The sequence below is a fragment of the Aspergillus uvarum genome (genome assembly GCF_003184745.1).
Source record: "Aspergillus uvarum CBS 121591 unplaced genomic scaffold BO82scaffold_13, whole genome shotgun sequence".
NCBI classification, from domain to species: Eukaryota; Fungi; Ascomycota; class Eurotiomycetes; order Eurotiales; family Aspergillaceae; genus Aspergillus; species Aspergillus uvarum.
The window spans coordinates 208,749-229,786 of record NW_020291310.1 but is presented as its reverse complement, the minus strand read 5'-3'; the positions used below and the strand labels follow the sequence as shown (position 1 = coordinate 229,786).

The window sequence follows — 21,038 nt, the reverse complement described above, 5'->3', positions numbered from 1 at the left end:
GTCTGGCTCGGCGTGGAAGTTGGCGAATGTCAGAAACGAAGCAATTAAAGTTCCGCGAGGCAAAAAGAGGAATATCCGAAAACAGCGTCAACTGAAAACTTTAGCTGCGGTACTCCGAGTAAAATGACGATAAGGTTGAAGAGGGAACAATAATGACTCTTTGGGGAGGCGTGTCTAGGGTTTAGGGTGCTAGTGGACCGTCCTCCAAACTACACCCTTTCCCCCCCATCTCTCTCTGCTTCCCCAGCATCGATCTCATCTGTTTGTTTTTACTCTGACGTCGGCTGCAGTCCACTTCACAAGTCGGCTTCATACCAGCCTAGTCTTGTATCTCATCGACAGGCTAGAATGTCCCAGCCCTTTGAACCTGGCAAATCCCCGGTCCTGCCCGTCGTGGAGTCCTCGTCCGAGAAGTCCGGCAAAATGCAGGGGATGGGCAGCAAAGAAAGCCGGTTGAAACAGAACATCGACAGCAATTACGCGGATCTGATCTGCGTGGTGCTATGCTTCCTGACGGGTCTCTGCGATAGTTCGGCCTTCAATGCCTGGTCGTGCTTCTTAGCCATGCAGACTGGTAAGTTCTTCGGTCCCCCCCGGGCGCATTGTTTCCTCTTCTACCATCCCTACCATCCCCCCCTCTCCTCTTCCATTTTCCGTGAACCGAATCACCAACCAGACACAAACACAACAGGAAACACCATCGTCCTGGGCCTGGGCGCCTCCAACCTGCCCCGCGACGCGCCCTACGGCTGGCTCAAATCCCTCGTCTCGATCAGCAGCTTCTTGCTGGGCTCGTTCTGCTTCAGCCGCGCCGGCCGGCTGCTAGGCCCCACGCGGCGCGGCACGCTGTTCGCCTCCTTCATGGTGCAGGTGGCCTTGATCGTGATCGCGGTGTCCCTGATCCAGGCCGGGCTGATCGCGCAGCCCGATATTAGTAGTAGCAGCGCCCACCGGCACCACATGCTGCTGGACCTCATCCCCATCGGCCTGCTGGCGTTCCAGTCGGCGGGCTCCATCAACTCCACGCGCTCGCTCGGGTACAACGAGATCCCCAGCGTCGTCATCACGAGCGTCTACTTCGACATCGCGTCGGACATGAACATCTTCGCCGGCAAGAACGTCAAGCGCAATCGCCGCGTCGCCGGCGTCGTGATGTTGCTGGTCGGCGCGATCGTCGGCGGGTGGTTGAATCGCAGTGCCGGCGGGATGGCGTCGACGTTTTGGTTGGCGGCCGGTATTAAGTTTTTGATCGGGTGTGGGTGGCTGGTTTGGGCGCCGAAGAAGCAGGATGGGAATTAGGGTTGTCTGGCTGACGGGTTGGTGGTAATTCGAGGGGTTGTATATGGGGGACTCTAGGTGCGCTGTATATAGCGGGATCGGTCTCCTTTAGCGATTTCATTCTTAGATTTAGACATAGAGCGGTGGATCTCCGGGCCCAATAGACCATCGTTACATCATCCAGCGGAGATCACGCAGTCAAACCGTGTTTCTACTTTCCGCCAAATATACAAGATATGCCTCTGTCGTCATCATTCATGACCGTCCATTAAATTTACCCAACCGTGCTGTAAACGCCAAGATATATCGCAGGGCTTTCCTGGACTAGAGGCGGGCTCCGAAGCGCCTCAGCTTCCACCTATGTACACAATATAGTTCCCGCGTCCAGGGCTTGCTGTCTGCTCTCTGGCCCAGCAACCGAGTCGGGTTTTTCAAAACGCTGGAAATCTGCGATCAAAGTACTGCCGTGATCCGCAGAAGCCGTCATTCAGTATAGCTATTGTACAATTTGCTCGCTGCTCATCCTCGTCTCATCGCTCTCCTTCCGCTTCCACAATCCTTTGAAGGGTATTGATGCGCTTTACTCGCGCATGGGACGAAGGGGGCTCTGGCGGGGGAGCATCATCGGGGGGCCCCGAGCGCGGAGCCAGGCGTCGTTGTAAGGACCTTCGGTACGGATGACGCTACCGATGGACATAAAGAGACTGTTTGGAGCACAGTTTGTGAGCATGGGTTTGTGATTGTTGACTGATATCGACAGGGGAAAAAAAAAACAAGGTATAGTCCAACCACATACCCGAAAGTGGCGCCCGAACCAAGCATGTATTTACCCAGGGTGCGGAAGACGCCGTTGGGACCGGCTCCGTACTGGAAGATGGTGACAGTACCTAAGACTTGTTAGCTGGATCTGTTCTGCGCAGTTTCTGACTCCGTCGCATGGATACTCACCGATGATGAAACCCATGATACCACCGACAGCTGGCGAGAGATGAGGTTAGCTCCCAACCCTAGTGATTTTAACAGCTCAGAAAAAGTAAGGCTTACTGGATCCCATCAGAGCACCCATCTTCACTGTAGAACTGATTAGCACATGCTCATAGAAACCTAGAGCAGCCGGACCCGTAGGTCGGTCCACTTGTACTGCGGATTGTCTGAGACTTACTCTTCTCGAAGGTGTTGGGGCCGTGGGCCTGGGGGGGACCAGCAACAACAGGCATGATGAATAGCAAAGGAAAGAAAGAGATTAAAACTGAGGTAAAGAAGAATAGGTCAAGGGTACAGTACACGAGAGTACGAAGACACTGCCGGCGTCGAGATGCAAAGCGAAGCTCCAGCGCATGCAAAGCCCCGAGGCTCAGGCGATGCCCACCACGTGATACCGCCTGCCTGATTCGGCACGGCCCTCTCTTTGCCGAAAGATGACATAAGCCACACGTGTTTGAATCACGTGATCGAGGCCTGAGGCGGGTGGAGGTTAGGGGAGAATGAGCAGGAGAAGGAGGAGAGAAGCCCGTGAGCTGATGATGCTGTGGGCTCCCTCTTGCTCGCTCGCTCCCGCTTCAGTCGCCGGTTACCACACCCATGGGATCTGGTCGCAAACCCGTGTGATCCTAGTGCGTCGATTCATATTTCTCGACGGCCTCAGAGCCCTTGCACGGCGGCAGTTCCGTCCTGCGTGTGCCTTCTTTTTACTTCTGGGAAATCCTCTCCCTTCGCTGGACCGTTGCTTCTGCCGGTCGCTCCTCGGCTTGGGCCAAGACCTTGACGTCTCCCTGGTCTCCTCCCAGCGCTTTTTTAAATCTCCCGCCCAAAACCCACTTTAATCTGATCTCGGCCCTTTGTACGAGTGAAACACTGGTAAGTCCCAATGTGATCTATCTCATAATAGAGAGGGGCTAAGGGGCCCATCGGCTACCGTTGCTGCCTCGACTCCGAAGGGGCTTGGTGTTTATCGAGGACTTGTCCGGGAATAGTTGCTAACGTGACCTCCTCCCAACAGTCGTATTGGGTTACAACAACCATTTTTTTTGTCGGCGCGCCAGCCATCGCTGCATTTCTTTCACCTCGAGGATCTGTTGCGACGAGTTGGAGCAGCTGATTGTCGCCCGAGTGAATCTTCTCTCTTGCCCTTATTGCAGTCACCGCTGACCGGACGAGCGCCTATGTGATATACCGGCCGAGCTATAATTCACAACACTCAGCGCCTCCCTGCGGTTATCCTTCTCCATGACTGCTGTGGCATCACCACCTAGCGTGCAAACGGGGCCTCGCATGGGATGGTTCGATACTGGTAACGGAGGACAAGGTGCTTTCTCTTCCATGGACGCGGAAGAAGTGTCTCGGACATTTATGCCTCGAAAGACCGTCCAAAGATCGAACTCTTCGTCATCCCTCCGATCCAACGGCTCCGCCTCAACTACAGTGGCTCTTACTGAACAGAATCCGGGCGCCGCACAACCTGCGCCCACAAATACTTGGGGCAAGAAGAAGCCCTCGAGAAATCTCTGGCATACCTCCAATTCCGAGCCGCAGTCCCTACGCGGCATCCCACCCTCCTCTCAAGCCATGCCGGCCTTTTCTTCCGGCCCTGGCGCTTTGTCCGCGGTCCATCAGCCGTCCTCCATTGTTCCGTCTCAGCATATGCTCCAACTCTCCCAGCAACAAAATGGCCTCCGCGCGGGGAGCGTGGCACAGGGAGACCCGTCTGCGATCTTGACCCTCTTGCCCATCAACGGTACCTTCGAGAAGAAACAAATCACCGTGCCTTTTTACCCGGAGCTGATACGCATTGGCCGACAGACCAATGCGAAGACAGTGCCCACCCCAGTCAATGGATTTTTCGACTCGAAGGTGCTATCACGGCAGCACGCTGAAATTTGGGCCGATAAGAACGGGAAGATCTGGATCCGCGATGTTAAATCGTCCAATGGTACATTCGTGAACGGAAAGCGCCTGTCTCAGGAGAACCGCGAATCCGACCCTCATGAGTTGCGTGAGAACGATACTTTAGAACTCGGAATAGATATTGTTAGCGAAGATCAGAAGACGATTGTTCACCACAAAGTGTCCGCCAAGGTCGAGCATGCGGGCATCTATGCGTCGATTCCCAACATTCTCGACCTGACGCTTGGCGACTTGGATCCTTCGGCTGGCAATGGTCTTGTTCCGTCACCACTCACCCAGCCTATGCTACAGCTTCGCGGTCGGTCAGGCAGTACTATGAGCAACCGCAGTGCACAAAGTGCAGTGAGTAGTCAGTTCAATGCGATGCAGCAACAGCGTCAGATGAACTACTGGAATTCGCCGATCTCAATAGAGCAAGTGGTCAAGCGACTCACGGTAGGTGATTGTGTCCTCTCAGGATCTGGCCGAGGCTAATTAAACGACCAGAGCGAGATGAAACAGGCGAAACAGCAATCGCAGGAGCTCCGGCAGACGGACGAGTTCCTGACGACTCTGATGAAACCCGGTCAGCCCGAGAAAGAAAAGGCGAAGCATTCGCCGCCCGATACCAATGCCGCTCGCGCAATCAATGGCAGACCCAAAATTCCCCGTGTAGACTCTTTCTCACGGTTTTCTGAGCCTCCCGCACCTCCTCCACAGCAACCGCTCCCTGAGAAGCCGGACGCTCTACCTCGAAATGGCACAGACTCCCTCTCCCCTCTGAAGCGTTCCGATACCGAGAAACCCAAGCTTGGTGGCAGCTCGCCTGTCAGTCGTGATAACAGTCAGATCCTTTCACTGATTGAAGCATTGTCATCCGCCAAACGGGAGCTGGACACCCAAGGCGCCCGTGTCAAGGAACTGGAAGCCATGTTGCTCCAAGAGCGATCGGCTCGCGAATCCGCCGAAGAGAAGGCCAGAACTTTGGAGATGCGGACCGTTACAAATGGTACGCATGATACTTCGGTGTGCAGCGACGCCGATCACGAGATCACGCAAACTGTGCCGATGGATAAATCGGTCGAAGAGCCTGCTACCGAAGTTGCCGCGGAAGTTGTGACTGAGGTAGAACAGGCGGATTCCCCGGTCATTCGTACCGAGGATCTCCAACATCGTCTGGAAACGATGATCCAGGAAATGGAAGAAATGAAGAAGCAAGTGACGATCTTCAAAGAACAGGCCCAACATGCGGAAAGTGAAACGGCTGAAGCACGAACGTCCCTGGCGGAGATGATTGAGACATTACGACGAGAGCGCGCGGAGCGTGCCGAGAGCGATGCCAAGATGGAGGCTTCAGGAACGAACCATGTTCCTGACACCACGATTACCAAGGCGGAGAATGCCATCGAGAAAGATGCCTCCGAGCCTAGCGACTCACGACTGCAGCCTGCTGCATCGCCCCGCATGAAAGAAGACGACACTGCAGATTCCAAACTGGCCGCGCAGCCTCACCGACATGACGTTCTGGAGCAATCCAGCCCATTTGCGTCAATGCTGGGAGTCGTGCTTCTAGGAGTCGGATTAATGGCCTACCTAAATGGATGGCAAAAGATGGATAAATGATAAATCTCCTGCCACCATGTTATGTCTGTTTTGAGCGAATGGCTTGAATTGTTGGTTTATTTCGAAAAGGTCCCCTTTACCCCCATGTTATTGCACCCTGGAGACCGTTTGGTCTACCGCCATCCAATCCTTACTTAGCCCATTTTCTACTCCCGTCATATTGATTTCTAGTTCTGACCCCTTCTCTCCCCGTGTACTCTGAATCAACGCTTCACAGGGTCTCTGCGTTGGCTGTGGTTTTCTTTCTTCTCTATATTTGCACTTTCTTGCGGCCCCCTTATATGCAGTTGTTGTTTTGCATAACCTGCATGACTCTCGCTTGCCTTTCAGTTGTTAGATATCATTTCTTCGTTGGTGCCCTGTTGATCCAGTAACGAATCCCTGGCCGCAGTGGTTTATTTTCTGTTAATGTTTTTTCTTTCTTTTATTATGGGCAGAAGCAGGTCATGTAAGGCATACCCGCCTTTGTGTATTAGTCTACATAGCATTACTTCCTTGAGTTCCAGCGCGATGAATGCTTAACTTTCCCCCCACGGTCCTTCGTGTATATTTTATTTTACAGAGAAATGAGCTGGTTCGACCTAGCGGTGCGAATGGATTGAACATATGTGAAGTTTTGCAGCTGTAGCTGTAGCTGTAGCTGTAGCATAGCTTGCGGCTTGTATGGCCTGCTGATGGATATCCGTTTTGGAGCGATCTCGAGGAATCAGCGTGTGTTGCTGTCTCCTTTGCGCAGCCTGATATGCCATGTCTGTTAATGGACACCACATATCGACTCAAAGTGTTCGGGGCCTTTGACTAGATGTAACCTCTGTAACTGCGGCTTAAGGACACGTCCAGAGAGCAGCCGAAGCATCCAAGGTAGTTGTAGGTATGTACCGTACCTGACGATGCTGCATTCAGCATCGATATCATCACCTCGCCTGTATCTTCTTCTTGATTCTCAACTCACCAAGGAATCCTACTTCAACCCCACCACCACATCCACCATATTGACCCACCTCGTTCGCGACTCGGGCAACTCCTCTTCCTCCTCCTCACCCCCATCCTTATCCCCATCATCTTCCTCCTTCTCCCCTACAATATCCCCCCCCTCCCCCTCCTTCTTCACCACCAACCCCAACCCCCTCAAACCCTTCCGCCGCTTCTTAATCGCCGCCTTCGACAAAACCCGTCCACTCCCCTCCTCCACGCCCGTCTCGACCTCCCTCCTCATCCTCTCCGCCCCCTCCACCACCCTCTTTTTTTGGTCAACATCAACCTCCACATCATCCACAACCAACACACTCCCCGTCGTCACCGTAACCCGAAACTCGGCACCCCCCGCCGCATCCCGCAGATACTCCCCAACCGCCACGGCCTTCGCAATCGCCCGCCCCGTCGCCTTGACATGCACCTCCTCCCGCCGCAGCGCCTCCTGCACCTGCGCCACCCGCTCCGCTTGCGTTTTACCGCCTCGCCCTTTGGTGGAATGTAAGCCACTGGTGGCGCGCTTCTCGGCCTGCCGCAGCAGCTTGCGGACGCGCGTCACGACGCTCATTTTCGGGGTGGTCGTCGAGACGTAGATGGTTTTTGGGACACTGGAGCCGGTGTAGGGTGTTGAGGGGGTTGGGTGCGGGATCGGCCGTTTGGTGATTTTTGCGTCTGCGGCGAGGGGGTTAGTTCTGGGGTTGGGGTTGAGGGTTTGGTAATGGGGTGGTGGGATGGGATGGGATGGGAGTGAAGGGCGGGCAGCCGTACATTTTGGAAGTTTGGTCATGTTTTGGTTCTTTTTGGTGAAGGTCAGGGTTTCTTGCGGTTTCGTCGGGGGTGGTGGTGTTGGTTGGGGCATTTTGGTTTGAGGGTGTGGATTCGGTTTGGGTGTGGTTGTTGATGGGTTGGTGGGTTGGTGGAAGGTTGGAGGTAGGTGGTTTGATATTGGTAATGGTGAGGAGTTGGAGAGGATAACTGCGAGTAAATGCTGAGGTTGTTGGTTGTTGGATTGGACTGGGTTGGATCGCGACGGACATCACTTAAGGTCGGGTTGCTTTTCTTTGATGGTTGGCCGGATTGGGTTTAGTGGGGGTCTCTTATCTTATCGCTTGCTTCCATCCACTGTGCCGATATCACGGTACACAGTATAGACTTCGTCGAGGAGACAACATTGATGCCATCATAGTTTATGTCAACGTGGAAAGGAGACTTCTATCCTCTATTCTGTATGATTAGCTGGCTTACAGCGATAGATGCTCATGGCACTCTCGTCAAAAGCGTTTGTCTGACCGATATATGCCCACCTCTTAGGTACAGTACTGGTCCTCCCCGTCCACCGTGCAAGAGCTGGCTTCACAACTGCAACCCAGGAGATAACCTAGTGCCACGTGTGTATCTCCTGACGGTAGGAGTCTGTACTCTATCTCGAGCATGTTTTTAATCCATTACACTAACAATCAAACCATATAAGCAGGCTCTTTCTTGGACTTCTCCCCCGTCTTGCCTCGAACAAACCCCCGGCATCCTTCCCAGAGACGCACACAGCATCCTACCAAAGCCTGCAAGTCCCATAGATAGATAATGTAGGCAAATAACGTTATTGGCACGCATAACACAAAGAACCACCAAAACCTCACCGCATTCTGCCCCAGCAGATCGATGTTCATCCCGAGAAGACTGGAGCTGAAGCTGAGAGGTATGAACAGCGTCGCCAGCAAAGTCAACTTCTTCAGTCGCTCTGACTGCTCAATGGCCTTGCGCGATTCCTCTATCGTGGCTTTATTCATTGCGAGAGTGATGCCTTGGGTGCACATCTTCGACAAGTCGACACAGCGTATATACAGCTCCTCATAATCCTCAAACAGCCCGGCTGCTGCAAACGCACCGTTGGCACCATGGCCACCGGCCATCGTGGCTCCCTCGGATTCCGCGCTGGGTCGGCACGTCCTGGCGCCAAGACGACTCGTCGGCACGGCATTTTTGGGCAGCGGACTGAGTGATCTCATTCCACTGGAATCTGGAGTGCTTCGCTCAGCTAACTTGTAAAGCGCACGGGTACTATCTTTCAGCTGCCCGGCATGGCGCTGGAGCATGTTCGAGAAAAAATGCAGCACCCCCAGCGCGTCGTCGGCGGGCACTCCTCCGGCAATGGCGTTGATCTGGGCTTGGATTCGGGACTCCAGGAGGTTCAAGAACTGCACTTCGGAGAACGCGGCGTGCGCGAACAGGGGGATGCACATGGCGAGCGGATCCTGGGGTGCCCGACGCGCCAGATTGACCATTGCGATCAGAGAATCGTACTGCAGGGGAAGGATGGCCGTGCTTTGCTGAATCTCTGCTGAAGCGTTCGGGTCGGGATCGAGACGGTTGGTGGTCGTGCGGAATGCCATTTTGGGATGGTGCTGCAGGATTGGGAGTGGTGTGGCTTTGGCTTCGATGTGTCTGGTCCATGGTCCCGGGGGGGATTTCTCCAGCGGTCTCCCTTGGTCCGTCCAGGCTATCGCTAGAGAGATTTATTGCTTATCAGCATCGGCCACATTCTCTGTTTATGTGACATCGCGATCTTACCTACCCAACCTCTATCTGTCCTTGCGACATACAGCGAGATCCATTGCTCAATCACAGAGAAGCGCGGGCAGATGGTGGCGTACTCGGGCACCAGGGAGTCTCCGCATCGTACTCGACCCGATCCCAGCTGCTGTATCTTGTAGCTGCCGAGCTCCTTGAGCTCCTGAGCCCGCTGCGCCTGGAGATCCTGTCCGCCGAAGTCATCACGATGCAGGATCGTGCTCACACACAGTCGGTAGATGTTATCCGAGGAACTCGATAGTGATGGGAAACTGTACGAATGCCTGTCAATACTCGCGGACAGAAAATCCAGATGGTGTCGGAAGAACTCCGGGTCGATATTGTATTTGCTCCCGAGGACCGACACCCACGATGGCGATATGAAGCCTCGAATGAAAATCATCTGCCCCAAGCCGTTTGACGGCACCGGGGTAGCGGCGGAAAAGGTCTCGTGTTGCTCGCAGCTATACGACTGCACGCCCCACCTGCTCTCGCTACTATCGTATACTACAACTAGATCATGAGACTGCTCGGCCGTCGAAGCGAGGCAGGTGGCATGTTCTTCAGGCTTCGGGTTCACCCCGCGATCTTGCAGCATCCACTCTGCGATGTCTACATAGTTGCTTCCGGGGAAGACAGAGGTGCTCGAGTACCTCCTTGAGAGGGAGATGATGGCTCGGGTGTAATTCTCGGGTGTAACTATTGAGGGAGGATGTATGAGCTGATAGGATGCGGTTGAGGATGGAAGTTTAAAACCCACGTGCAGATTTCCGACGCTCCATGTGTCCTTCCATGTGCTGTATCAGCCGTCGACTAGGGTATAACTAAATGTCTGAATCTGTTTGTGCGCTGGCATTCAAGTCGAAATGTCGTTCGAAGCTTCTCTAGACCGAAGACTGACAAATGCCACGCATAATTGGCAGAACTATTTCTCTTCATGCTATCTACTCGGTACCCCGCCTGCATTCAATGAGGACACTGCCGCTGGCACTGCATCTGCAGACACATTGATCTGCCACTTCAGATTATGTGAATTCATCAAAGACGCTAATCACAAAAGGATTGACCCACCTTAGCGGCCCACTTGTAAGTGAAGCGATGAAGTTGCCTCCAGGTGATCTTCATCATCCCATCCACCTTTCGTGCGGGTTCAGCCACGCTAGACGATCTTGGGTATAGACGCTAGTTGCTGAGGACATCGTCCAACTAACAATGCACGATAGCTGTCTCGACCCAGCTCAGAAATCTCGCTCAGATTGTATCCCTCCAACCATCCCGTTCTCCTATCAATTGGGAGCTACCTTTCACACAGTAGCCATGACTCGTCTCAAAAAAGAGTAAGTCCTCTTCCAGGTGCTATCCTGTGTGAGGAGATTCTCTAGGTCATTCATCTTCTGCTCGACGAGGCAAAGCCAAATAGTACATCCTGCAGGCTGACGAAGAATGCTCGCAGCTTCCCAGCAGTCCGCGCCTGCATCTTCGACATGGACGGCCTCCTCATCAACTCCGAAGACATCATCACCCAATCTACAAACAAACTCCTAGCAAAGTACCACCGACCGGCCTTCACTCGAACAATCCGGGCTCAGCTCATGGGCGTCCCGGACTCGACCAGCAGCGATGCGTTCCACGACTGGGCGCAGTTGCCTGTCCCCCGCGAGCAGTTCGCCGGCGAGCTGCACGAACAGATGCGCCGCGACTTCCCCACCTGCACCCCACTACCTGGCGCCGAGAAGCTTCTATCGGACCTCAGCCGCGCACGGAGTGTTGTGTCTTCCTCTTCCTCTTCTTCTTCTTCCAGGGACAGAATTGCGCTAGCCTTGGCATCCAGCACCAAATCTCAGAGTTACGAGCTCAAGATCACACGGCCAGAAACGAGGCGTCTGCTGAGCTTCTTCCCGCCGGGTTGCCAGATTCTCGGGGATGACCCACGGGTGCGAGAGGGGCGAGGGAAGCCCGCGCCCGATATTTACTTGGTTGCCCTGCAGGCGTTGAATTCGGCGGCGGAGCAGGGTGCGAGGCCGATCTTGCCGGAGGAGTGCCTGGTCTTTGAGGATAGTCTGGCGGGGGTGGAGGCTGGAAGACGAGCGGGGATGAGAGTTGTTTGGGTTCCGCATCCAGATGTGGCGAAGGAGTACCGGGGTAGGGAGCCGGAGGTGCTGGCGGGGAGATCGGGGATGTTTCGGCTCGAGGACGAGTGGCAGCTAGGCGAGATTGACGATGGCTGGGCGGAATGTATACCGAGCTTGGGGCATTTTGAGGCTGGGAAATACGACATCCAGATGTCATGCTAACCACTGCGGAAGTGAACTGTCCCTAGCACGGTGTATAGCCTTGGACAGCCTACCCAAAGGTATATAACTGTAAAGTAAGGTATTAGTCAAGAGCACTGTTAACGAGAACATGTTGGATCAAGTCAATTTGATAGAACCGACGACGATGTCTATAACTGCAATGCAACTACGTTGCATCAATACTGAAGATGTCCAGCCGATATCACTCAGGATGAACTTCAAACTAGTGGCCTCGAAGCGGAAGCATGCTACTGCTCAAGAGTGAATATGTACTAGTAGTTGTGAATGGTGTTGATAAGAAAGGCGAATATGTCGCCGAGGCAGCCCGGTGTCTAGGTGAGTCTAGGAGAGGTCTGAATCTTCTCTCATTCAACATAGCATCATAATGAGCAAAGACATCGTTGCGATAGCGTATCTCGTGTGTTTGCCAGCTTCCCCACATCTTTTTCATCGAAGCTCAAAAAGATAATGCAATGCACAGTCATTTAATGGAAGTCCGTCGATTGTTGGGATTGCGCGTGTGTGGTTGGCGACTAGAGGCCAACTACCCCGCATCGTCCCCTGCGCCATTGACAGGGATCGGAAGACTTCACCATCCTCACCTCACAGACAGTTGAAGGTTCTGACTGTCTGGCATCTCTCAAGTCTCGGTACACTGCAGAGCCATAGCCATTATGACGAGCCTTCCTCCCCATGGCCAACTTCGGACACTGAGGGACCCGATCAATGATTCCCAGTATGGCATTGAGTAAGCAGAATGCACTTTGTGGCTCCTTCTAATTCTCTCGTTAACCACCAGCCCAGTATTGTCCTCGTTCCAGGTATCGGGACAGCCTCGCCAGAGCATTGGCCGTTTGCAAACCAGACATGGCTCGCCACCCTCCCTGAGTCCGCCATTGGAGCACGCATCCTCGCGTACGAATACACTTCACCATTTGCCGGAAGCAAATCCTCATGGGAATCCATGTTGATGCTAGCTTACAATTTCTTGCAGCATCTCAATGACTCGCGATCACGACTGAGTTCAGATCTGGTAGGTAGACTAGTCCGTCAGCCGTCGTAACCCGCAAGTTATACATGCTTACTGAGGTCTCCTCTACAGATATCGAACAGACCCATCATGGTTGTCTGTCACAGCTTGGGTGGAATCATAGTCAAACAAGCATTGTGTAATGCCAACAAGCAGTTTTTCCGGTTCGAGTCAGTTGTCAACGCGACAGCTGGCGTTATATTCCTAAGCACACCGCATCGCTACGACGACGGAGCCACGAGCTGGAATAGATTTCGAGACATTTTAGAATCAACCACCGGCAAGACCCCCAAGTCTTCGGCTGCTCACATTGAGCAAGAAGGGTCGATTTTGCTTGACCTCGCAGATCGATTCGAAGGAATCTCGTTCCGCACTCCGATATTGTCGGTCTATGAACTCAGAGAATCGAAAAATAGCTCGACACCATTGCTTCCAAAGTATCAACAAGTCAGTCTCGGAGCTTGACATCTTAGCTGAGAAGCAAAGACTAACTCATATCATAGTTGGTCACCAGAGAAGCTTGTTCAACTCATGCCCCAATGGAAACGGTCATTGGACTTAACCTCAATCATCACGATACTTGTCTTTTCACCAAGAGCATTGGCGGCGAAGGCCTACCCGGGTTAAACAAGTTCATTTGCGATACGATGGAAAGCGCCGCGCAGCTTGTTGCCCTTCGCCTCGAAGACCGTAGGTTATGAAGGATTATCAAGCCGTAATGTTGTGTTAATGACCGATGCTAGAGGAGTACCAGTACGCAACAATGAGCGCTTACTCGCCCACGATGAGTGAAGCACCTTGGAGAGGTGAGTCCTTGGCCTTAGAATTTAGGGAGGGTCAGTATACTGACGTCGCACAGCTGAGCAGTTTGAGCAGAGTGAATGGCCATCGAACCAAGCAACTGAATGGCCGTCAAACAAAGCAACAGAAGGAACCTCTCTCGGGGGATTTGAGTTGTTACATCCTGCCACACCCAAGGAGATTCGGAAGATTCTCAATCTACCCTGCTATTCCCTCAACACGCATTCTGCAAATAGTGACTTTTGCGGTCGCGAGGATGTCTTGGAACGTCTCGCAGCTGAACTCCTACCCTCGAAGAATGTCGTCGCAGCATCAAGCACTGGATTGCGACAATTTGCGCTATGCGGGTTTGGTGGGATCGGCAAGACAGAGATAGCCCGCGAATTCGCTCGCCGCCACAAAGCTCGCTTTGATGCAGTGTTCTGGGTCGTAGCCGATGAGATCGCGAAGCTTGATCATCATTATCAACAGATCTCGCTGGCACTGGGCCTCGAAGATGCATCGGATTGTAAGAGCCAAGTCGTCAGCAGAGAGATCGTGAAAGGGTGGCTTTCCAGGCCCCGAAAACATCTAACCGGGTCGGACGAACTCCTCCAGCCGGGTCACACCGGTGCAGAAGCGACTTGGCTGCTGATATTTGACAATGCAGATGACCCAATGGTGCTGGCGGACTACTGGCCTCAGGGCAGTGGTTCCGTCCTTATCACTAGCCGCGATCCAATGGCTATGAGCATGTTCACCAGAAGACCCTCGGGTCTGGGTCTCGGGCCGCTGTCACAGAAAGACAGCCTAGCCCTCTTCAACCACCTGACTACGATCTTCAGCGAGCCGGAAGATACGACAGCGCGACAGATCTCTGATGCGCTCGGCGGCATTCCTCTGGCTATCTCACAGATGGCCGGTATCATTCGTCGGCAGGACCTCACCTTGTCCGAGTTTCTGGAGCTTTATACTGACCAGGAAGAGCATGCTAGTCTCTACGAGACCAAGTTTGATACCAACATGATCACCTACCGACATTCCCTTGCTACGGTGTGGACATTTGAGAAATTGAAGCCCCAAGCGCGACAACTGCTCGAGGTGATCGCATTTCTCGACCCGGATCTCATTCGCGAAGATCTATTGATGCAGGCAGCAGGGAAGATGAGTTGCGAGAGCGCGCCTTACAAGAAAAGCACCTTCATCGATGCTCGATCCGACCTGCTTGCAACTCTCTCTGATCCAGAGAGACAAGAACAAGTCCCAGATATCGGTGCATCGCATTGTACAAGATGTGGTCTTGGCTAGAATGGAGTCCGCAAAGAGACACCTCATCTTCGACAAACTCGTGGAGATACTTTGGGTGAACTGGCCGTCGGCTATGCCCAAGCCATCCAAGGAGCCCGAACTACCGCAACCCAAATCGAGCGGCGGCAGGCTATATGTCGGCAGATGGCCTGCATGTGCCGCAATCTATCCTCATGTTCTGAGGTTACATCAGCTCTGGCCAACCATCTCATGTCCTTCCGAGACCACCAGTCTGCTTTTCGCAAAGCTTTTAACCGAAGCTGCATGGTCCGTATACCCCGTTCTTCAGAGTTTCCCTCTCCCTTCAGCCGTCATGAAATCTAATGCAAAGCAGGTACCAGAAGGAACGCGGTCGAACCAAGCATTTCGACGGCTTCTTCGACACCGCGCGCCGGGTCTGCGACGCCTCCGCGCACCCGGACCGCGACTCCCTGCTCGCCGACATCCACTTCTGCCTAGGCGCGATCGCCATGGACGCAAGCGACTTCTCCGCCAGCCGCATCCACAAGGAACAGTCTCTGAACCTGGTGGCCGCGATCTGCAGCGAGCTGGGCACCGCCGACGAGCGGCTGTATCTCGCCACCGCGGAGCGGGGGATCTCGCGCATCCAGGACGGACGCTACGCGGAGGGCGAGGCGGACCTCAAGGAGGCCCTGCGCATCCGGAAGACGTGGGGCAACTACGTCCCGCGCTCCGGCGAGGCCAACCTCAGCTGGGCGCTGCTGGCGCAGGGCAAGCTCGACGAGTGCAACGCGCTGCTCCTGGACAGTCTGGCCGGCCGCGAGAGGGCGCTGGGCAAGGACGATCATGAATCGGTCCGCACGGGCCTGATCCTCTACGCCCTGGGCAATCTGCGGGCCGCGCAGGGCGAGTGGCAGGACAGCTTCACGTATCATCAGCGGGCGTGGCGCCACATGCGCGCCACGGTGGGCGATCGCGACTTCTACACCGCGAACGTCGCGCACAAGCTGGCTGAGCATCTGAATCGGGTCGGTCAAAGCGAACAGGCGATGTGAGTGCCCCCTCCTCTTCAACGAAAACACTTGAACATGCACCCCGTCTAACACACCCTTCCTTTTGGTAGTGCAATGATCAACACAGCCCTAGAGATCTGGTCCGTCGACCCCAACGCGCACAAGAACGAGATCGCGCGCACCACGTTCCTCAAGGGGAAGGTTTTCGAGACGACGGACAAGCCCCAGAAGGCCTCGATTGCGTTGCGGGTGGCCGCCCGTCTGAGGAAGGAGATCACGAAGGAGGATCGCGATGTGAAGAGGTTGACGACCGGGGACTTTGATGCGATTGTGGCGTTTTGGGCTCGTTGATACAGTACCCCCGTCTTTTGCCCGGATTGGTGGTAGAGCCGGGACTTTGGGCAGCTGGAGTCTTTCTCGGCGATGTATCTCTATCTCGTGGTTAGGCATTTTGGAGGCCCAAGAATACTCATAGCTATTAGGGGTCTGATCCGGTAGGTGATTCCTAGAGATTCAGGTCAACCGGCGCGCTCCATACAGTCCACACACATGGATAGTCACTTCACTGGCTGGAACCTGAAGGATGTCAGAGACTGTGCTGTGCTTCTTACATAGAGTTCATCGGCAAGAAGCCCTCCCCTTACTGCCTATCTAAGCGGCGCTAGTTCTGAATCAGGGGATGTCGAACTGAAAAGAATAGCTAGTACTTGGGTATCAAACCAACTATCCCAAACGGGGTTTGATGCGCCCTAGGGCGTCTGCCCATACTTCTTTCTCTCCCGCACCCTATATCCCCATGCTTCTCCACCCGAGCATCCTTTACCCCGAATTGGAGATCCCTTGCTCAATACAATCCCTGTTGATTGAAATTTTGATACACTCTGCATGCAATGCTTTACATTATCGCAGACGAGAACAAGAGGGGATACTGAAGTATTCACTGAAGTATATCAGATTCCTCATCCTCTTCTTCTGCAGGGGCCTCAAGCATTATGAGGATGTGCGATGAGTAACAACGATGATTTCTCCAAGACAATGCTCTTCAAGAGCGTGCTAGATTATAGACGCAAATAAAAATTCTAATCCCCTTCCAAATGCTGAATGAAAGTGATGATCTAATCACCCGAGCCACAGCACCAACCACAGTCTAATAAATCGACGCCCTTTATATACATACTACATGCCACACAATCTCAAAAAACCGCCTGCTCGCGCGGCGGCTGCTCCTCCGCCGAGGAAAACAACGCCCGCGTGCGGCTCATGGTGTTCCGCTTCTTGCGGTCCTTCTTGCGGTCCTTCTTCTTGCCGTTCTCCACGGGGCTCTGGTTCTCCTGGTGGGCGTGGTGATCCTCTGACACCACCACCGGCTGAACCTCCGCGTAATCCGGCAGCGGCTCGTCGGCCACCAGCTCGGGGAGAGGGTTCTTCTCGGTAGTTGGATCGGGGTCTCCGGCGGTGCCAGAGGGCTCCTCCTCGTGGATGACCGTCGCATAGCCCCATTCCCTCGTGCGGGCTGCCCAGCTCCCCCACCCGTTCCAGGTGTCATCTACGGCGGTCTCGGGCGGTTCAGCACGGTGGTATCTGTCATCATCGCCGTCGTCGTCATCGTCATGGGGGATGGGCTCCTCCTCCTTGATTGGCTGCTCGAGGGGCGCGTACCTCTCGGCTGGGAGCTCTTCTTCGTATTCCTCGGTGCCAGTGGCGGCAGCAGTGGCAGCGGCAGCAGTATCATGGGTGTCTTGAAAGTCTTCGATTGGTTCCTCGGCCACCGAGGCAGGATAGCCCTCCGAGACATGGGCACTGGACGGCGGGCGCTCCTCGATCATCTCTTCCGCAAGTGCATCCAGATTTTGTCGCTCATACACCCCTCCCTCCACCTCGTCCAAGTCATCCAGCTCCACCGTCCGCTCATCCGGATACTCCTCCGCGATATCCTCCAACCCGGCCACGACCGCACTCCTCTCACCGCCAACCCCAACACTCCGCAAATCCTCATACCCATCCCGCGACTGCAACCCACCCCCATTCCGCATCGCCCGCTTCTCCAACTCCGCAATCCGCGCCTCATAGATCCAGACCAGCGCCTGCACCAAGAACCGATCGAACCCGGTCTCCGCGCCCAGCAGATACTGGAACCGGGGGCGCTCGAACAGATCGCGATCCTCGACGAAGGCATCGGCCATCTTGCCGCGGACATACACCTCGAAGAACCAGGGGTCGTAGTCCGGGATCGTCGACCCCTTGCCGCCGCCGTACACCTTCCGGGCCACGCCCAGCACGTCGAAGATGCTGAGGTGGGTGTCCAGCTTCTGCAGGTACTTGCGCGCCAGGGTCTGCAGGCCTTGTAGCTCATAGCGGGCCGCCGCGCCGTAGACCAGCACGCTGCGCCGGTACTCGGTCTTGGTCCAGTCGCTGCCACCCGCGGGCCGCAGCGTCTGGTAGCTGCCCGTGTGCAGGTAATGGACGACCGTGTGGATGAGGTCGTCGTCGACGTCCGGCAGGGGGATGCAGGGCACCGTCTTCGTGATGAAGTGCGGGTACGTGCTGAGGATGTCGGTGAAGATCGGGGATTGGCGGAGGTAGTACTCGGGGACCGAGTGTTTGCGTTCGTGGGGGCCGAGGAGAAGGACCACGCGGCGGGATTCATAGGGGCTGTGGTTTTGAGGATCGGATGTTAGGGTTTGTTCTTGTTCTAACAAGGATAGGGGCCGTACGAGGACTCTGGCTGGTCGTATTCTTCCACTTCGACTTCCACGGTATCATCACCGTTCATTCGCGAGGAGGATGAGGATGATTTGGGTGGTGCAAATCGCACGGATGGGCCATGCGTGCCGTTACTGCGGGCATGGCCGTTGCTTTGGACGGCCATTTTCTTTCTGTGGTGATCGAGTTGGTCGCGCTATACTTCGTCGTCGTACTTGGCTCGTCTCTCTCGTCGGGTGCGGTTCGTTGCGTTGCTCGCTGCGTCAAATTCACCTCAAGTGCTGCTTGCTTGCTGCGTAGAAAACCAAACCTAACAAAGCCTCGTACTCGAGAACTGCTGTGAAACTCGGAGAATATTCTCCTCATGCTCCAGACCGAGGGGCAATGACAGCTTATACCCCCCGCAACCGTCGTGATAAACGAAACCCAGTTCCTGCCTTATGAGCTGTTCATACATCGTGGAACCAATGGCTGCGCTCCACATCAATGACTAAGGTATCTAAACGGTGTTTCGCCTTGCACCATCCATGGATATCATTGGATGGAAGCACGTTGCCTGACATCGACGGTAGTCTGCGGAGTTAGGCTGGTTTCAGCGAGGGTGGGTGTCTGGCTTGGATGAGACAATCAGGTGGTGGAGGTGGTGAGTTGGCGCATGGGATGCGGGGTTGATCGCTGATGTGGCGTCGCTGTCTGCTTATCATCCCATCCGTGCTGGATGCCGCGCGGTGGCTGGGAATTATATTCGGTACCCTCGATTAGCGACTTGCTCGGGGGCTTGGAGGCTTGATTTTGTTTTGCATGGTAGTGTAACGAGACGCTTGAGTTGAAAGCTTGTCGTGATGCTTTCTATTTTTATCGTGTCTGACCAGCTCCCTGCCTGATTCCCGGTCACTTCTTCGCTTAACTTGCCGAAATGGCCATTTGCTTCTTAGGTCTACTGCAACTAATCACCCTTCGATCAACTCGTAATCACGACGCGGTCGAACCAAAAAGAACATTGGCAGCGACAATCCAACCAAAGCAGCAGCCACAATGAACGGGAGCCCAGTGTACTCAACGCCAAGCTGCAGTCCCAAAGCGAAGGCACCAGAATAGATAGGCCCTGCCAAGGAGGTGCTCAGAACGTGAAGGATCGTGAAGATCGAATAAACCACACTGATATCCTCGGGGGAGATCGTCAAGGTCACAAGCGACCGCAGGGCCGAGTTAAGTCCTCCCGTGGCGGATATCAGAATGACCCCTGCATATGCCAGATTACCAGATGACTCTATAATAGAGCCGGAGAGATTAAACATACCTATAGTGGAAATTGGCAGGGAAACACCCAGTCCGAGCAACAAAGTCCCCAGGCTAAGCATCGTTGCACTGGCAAGGGCGATTGCAAAATCCGTCTTATAGGTATTTGAACCGGCACGCGAGAGAAGCATCCGACTGATTCGCGGAAGCAATACGATGAGACACATGAATCTAACTGCTTCTCCTACCGACCACAAGAGATTGGCCTGTTGCGTCTGTTAGCTGATTCATACTCGTACCAGAAGTAACAACCCTTGCAAGACATACTCGAGCGAATTCCCAGTTGTATCTTTTCGAGATGTAGAGCAGCAGAGCCATGGGAAGCGAGTCTTCCCCGAGCTGGCCCAAGAAGGACATCCCTAGTAAGATGATAAGCGAGGTGTTGCCATATACCACCCTGGCCCCTTTGTGAAGTTGTTGCGTTATTTGGATGAGACGAGATCTCAGACTGGCGTGTTCCTTGATAGAGGAGTCACTCTCCTGAGACACAGTGATCGTATCGTCATCACGATACTGTCCAGGGTTCAACGCGGTGGCCTCATCCGGCGAACTCCGAGTAGTGGCTGGATGTAGCTCTGACGGGGTGGTCAAGATGGCAAGGAGAAGGCAGAACAACCCCAAGAGCCACGGCACCCAGACATGATGGCTCATGAGGAGCGAGCTGCCGAACAGGGCCAACACGGCTGCTGCAATCGCCATGGCACGAATGAAGAAAAAGGTTGTGGTTCGTTTCTCCTCCGTAGCGGCTTCAGCAGCCAGTAGATGGATCATGGTGATAATAATGCCGGGACCACCTCCAATAATTTCGAATACAGGGGCCAGGAGAATGAGGCGGATTGGAAATGTGTTCGAAAACCAGCATATCAGACAGCTCCATAATTCTTCACAGAGGACGCCGAACAATGCTAGTCGGAGGGAGAGACAGCGGCCGTATCGCTCGGCGAAGATACTCCATGGGATCACTAGGATGGCTGTCACAGGTCAGCACAGAGCAACGAGAAAGGGGTGGAGAAAGAGGTTAAGATGTACTTGGTAGCGCCCCCAATACTCTCTCTGTACCCTTGAGGAAGGCCAATTCTTCTTGGACCGCTTTGTCTTTGCACCTGGCGCTCGATAGCGGTATGGTCGCGTTATCTGGGAGAATCTGATCGCAAAGAATGGACTCGTAGATTTGGGTGCGCGGGCCCGACTGGATGTTTTCGCCTAGGAAGAAGAGGAAGGCTGTCAGGAGCAGGGGCAAAAGAACTCGTGTCGACCGGGGAGGGGTGATATGTTGTGCCATCGCTGAATCTTGAATCAAATCCTGAAAGAGAGTGGGAGGAACAA

At 54.3% G+C, this 21,038-nt stretch overlaps 9 protein-coding genes across 9 annotated transcripts; 4 read left to right on the top strand and 5 right to left on the bottom strand.

Annotated features, from left to right (window-relative positions):
• Positions 1–432: 432 nt before the first annotated feature.
• Positions 433–1,299, top strand: BO82DRAFT_278170 (YoaK family protein; the record flags this gene model as incomplete). The annotated part of the gene is made up of 2 exons (XM_025631217.1): positions 433–574; positions 692–1,299. 2 exons carry the CDS (start codon positions 433–435, stop codon positions 1,297–1,299), a joined length of 750 nt encoding a protein of 249 aa, XP_025494179.1.
• A 115-nt stretch (positions 1,300–1,414) lies between these two features.
• BO82DRAFT_352366 (MGR2/ROMO1 family protein) lies at positions 1,415–2,591 on the bottom strand. Its single transcript, XM_025634667.1, has 5 exons — positions 2,441–2,591; positions 2,323–2,349; positions 2,227–2,256; positions 2,075–2,165; positions 1,415–1,982 (listed from the first exon to the last, which is right to left on the bottom strand). Exons 1-5 carry the CDS (start codon positions 2,493–2,495, stop codon positions 1,859–1,861), a joined length of 327 nt encoding a protein of 108 aa, XP_025494178.1. The 5' UTR covers positions 2,496–2,591; the 3' UTR covers positions 1,415–1,858.
• Positions 2,592–3,345: 754 nt separating this feature from the next.
• Positions 3,346–6,075, top strand: BO82DRAFT_29851 (putative cytoplasm to vacuole targeting Vps64). Its single transcript, XM_025631990.1, has 2 exons — positions 3,346–4,617; positions 4,669–6,075. The coding sequence occupies exons 1-2, from the start codon at positions 3,505–3,507 to the stop codon at positions 5,782–5,784; spliced, it is 2,229 nt and encodes a 742-aa protein (XP_025494177.1). The 5' UTR covers positions 3,346–3,504; the 3' UTR covers positions 5,785–6,075.
• A 958-nt stretch (positions 6,076–7,033) lies between these two features.
• Positions 7,034–7,763, bottom strand: BO82DRAFT_352363 (ribonuclease P subunit p20 family protein; the record flags this gene model as incomplete). Its single annotated transcript, XM_025634666.1, has 2 exons — positions 7,525–7,763; positions 7,034–7,428 (listed from the first exon to the last, which is right to left on the bottom strand). Coding segments are annotated over exons 1-2 (467 nt in total), but the record flags the coding sequence as incomplete, so codon positions are not given.
• A 442-nt stretch (positions 7,764–8,205) lies between these two features.
• Positions 8,206–10,463, bottom strand: BO82DRAFT_29810 (uncharacterized protein). The gene is made up of 3 exons (XM_025631975.1): positions 10,085–10,463; positions 9,325–10,023; positions 8,206–9,259 (listed from the first exon to the last, which is right to left on the bottom strand). Exons 1-3 carry the CDS (start codon positions 10,116–10,118, stop codon positions 8,214–8,216), a joined length of 1,779 nt encoding a protein of 592 aa, XP_025494175.1. The 5' UTR covers positions 10,119–10,463; the 3' UTR covers positions 8,206–8,213.
• A 178-nt stretch (positions 10,464–10,641) lies between these two features.
• On the top strand, positions 10,642–11,618 carry BO82DRAFT_400018 (putative HAD superfamily hydrolase; the record flags this gene model as incomplete). Its single annotated transcript, XM_025639154.1, has 2 exons — positions 10,642–10,661; positions 10,778–11,618. The coding sequence occupies 2 exons, from the start codon at positions 10,642–10,644 to the stop codon at positions 11,616–11,618; spliced, it is 861 nt and encodes a 286-aa protein (XP_025494174.1).
• Positions 11,619–12,292: 674 nt separating this feature from the next.
• BO82DRAFT_400017 (NB-ARC and TPR domain protein) lies at positions 12,293–16,061 on the top strand (the record flags this gene model as incomplete). The annotated part of the gene is made up of 9 exons (XM_025639153.1): positions 12,293–12,366; positions 12,423–12,651; positions 12,721–13,095; positions 13,152–13,338; positions 13,392–13,454; positions 13,508–14,529; positions 14,675–15,003; positions 15,071–15,748; positions 15,821–16,061. The coding sequence occupies 9 exons, from the start codon at positions 12,293–12,295 to the stop codon at positions 16,059–16,061; spliced, it is 3,198 nt and encodes a 1,065-aa protein (XP_025494173.1).
• Positions 16,062–16,903: 842 nt separating this feature from the next.
• On the bottom strand, positions 16,904–18,579 carry BO82DRAFT_400016 (uncharacterized protein; the record flags this gene model as incomplete). Its single annotated transcript, XM_025639152.1, has 2 exons — positions 16,904–18,362; positions 18,425–18,579. The coding sequence occupies 2 exons, from the start codon at positions 18,577–18,579 to the stop codon at positions 16,904–16,906; spliced, it is 1,614 nt and encodes a 537-aa protein (XP_025494172.1).
• Positions 18,580–19,363: 784 nt separating this feature from the next.
• On the bottom strand, positions 19,364–20,994 carry BO82DRAFT_278127 (uncharacterized protein; the record flags this gene model as incomplete). The annotated part of the gene is made up of 3 exons (XM_025631215.1): positions 19,364–19,918; positions 19,980–20,683; positions 20,742–20,994. The coding sequence occupies 3 exons, from the start codon at positions 20,992–20,994 to the stop codon at positions 19,364–19,366; spliced, it is 1,512 nt and encodes a 503-aa protein (XP_025494171.1).
• Between the last annotated feature and the right edge of the window lie 44 nt (positions 20,995–21,038).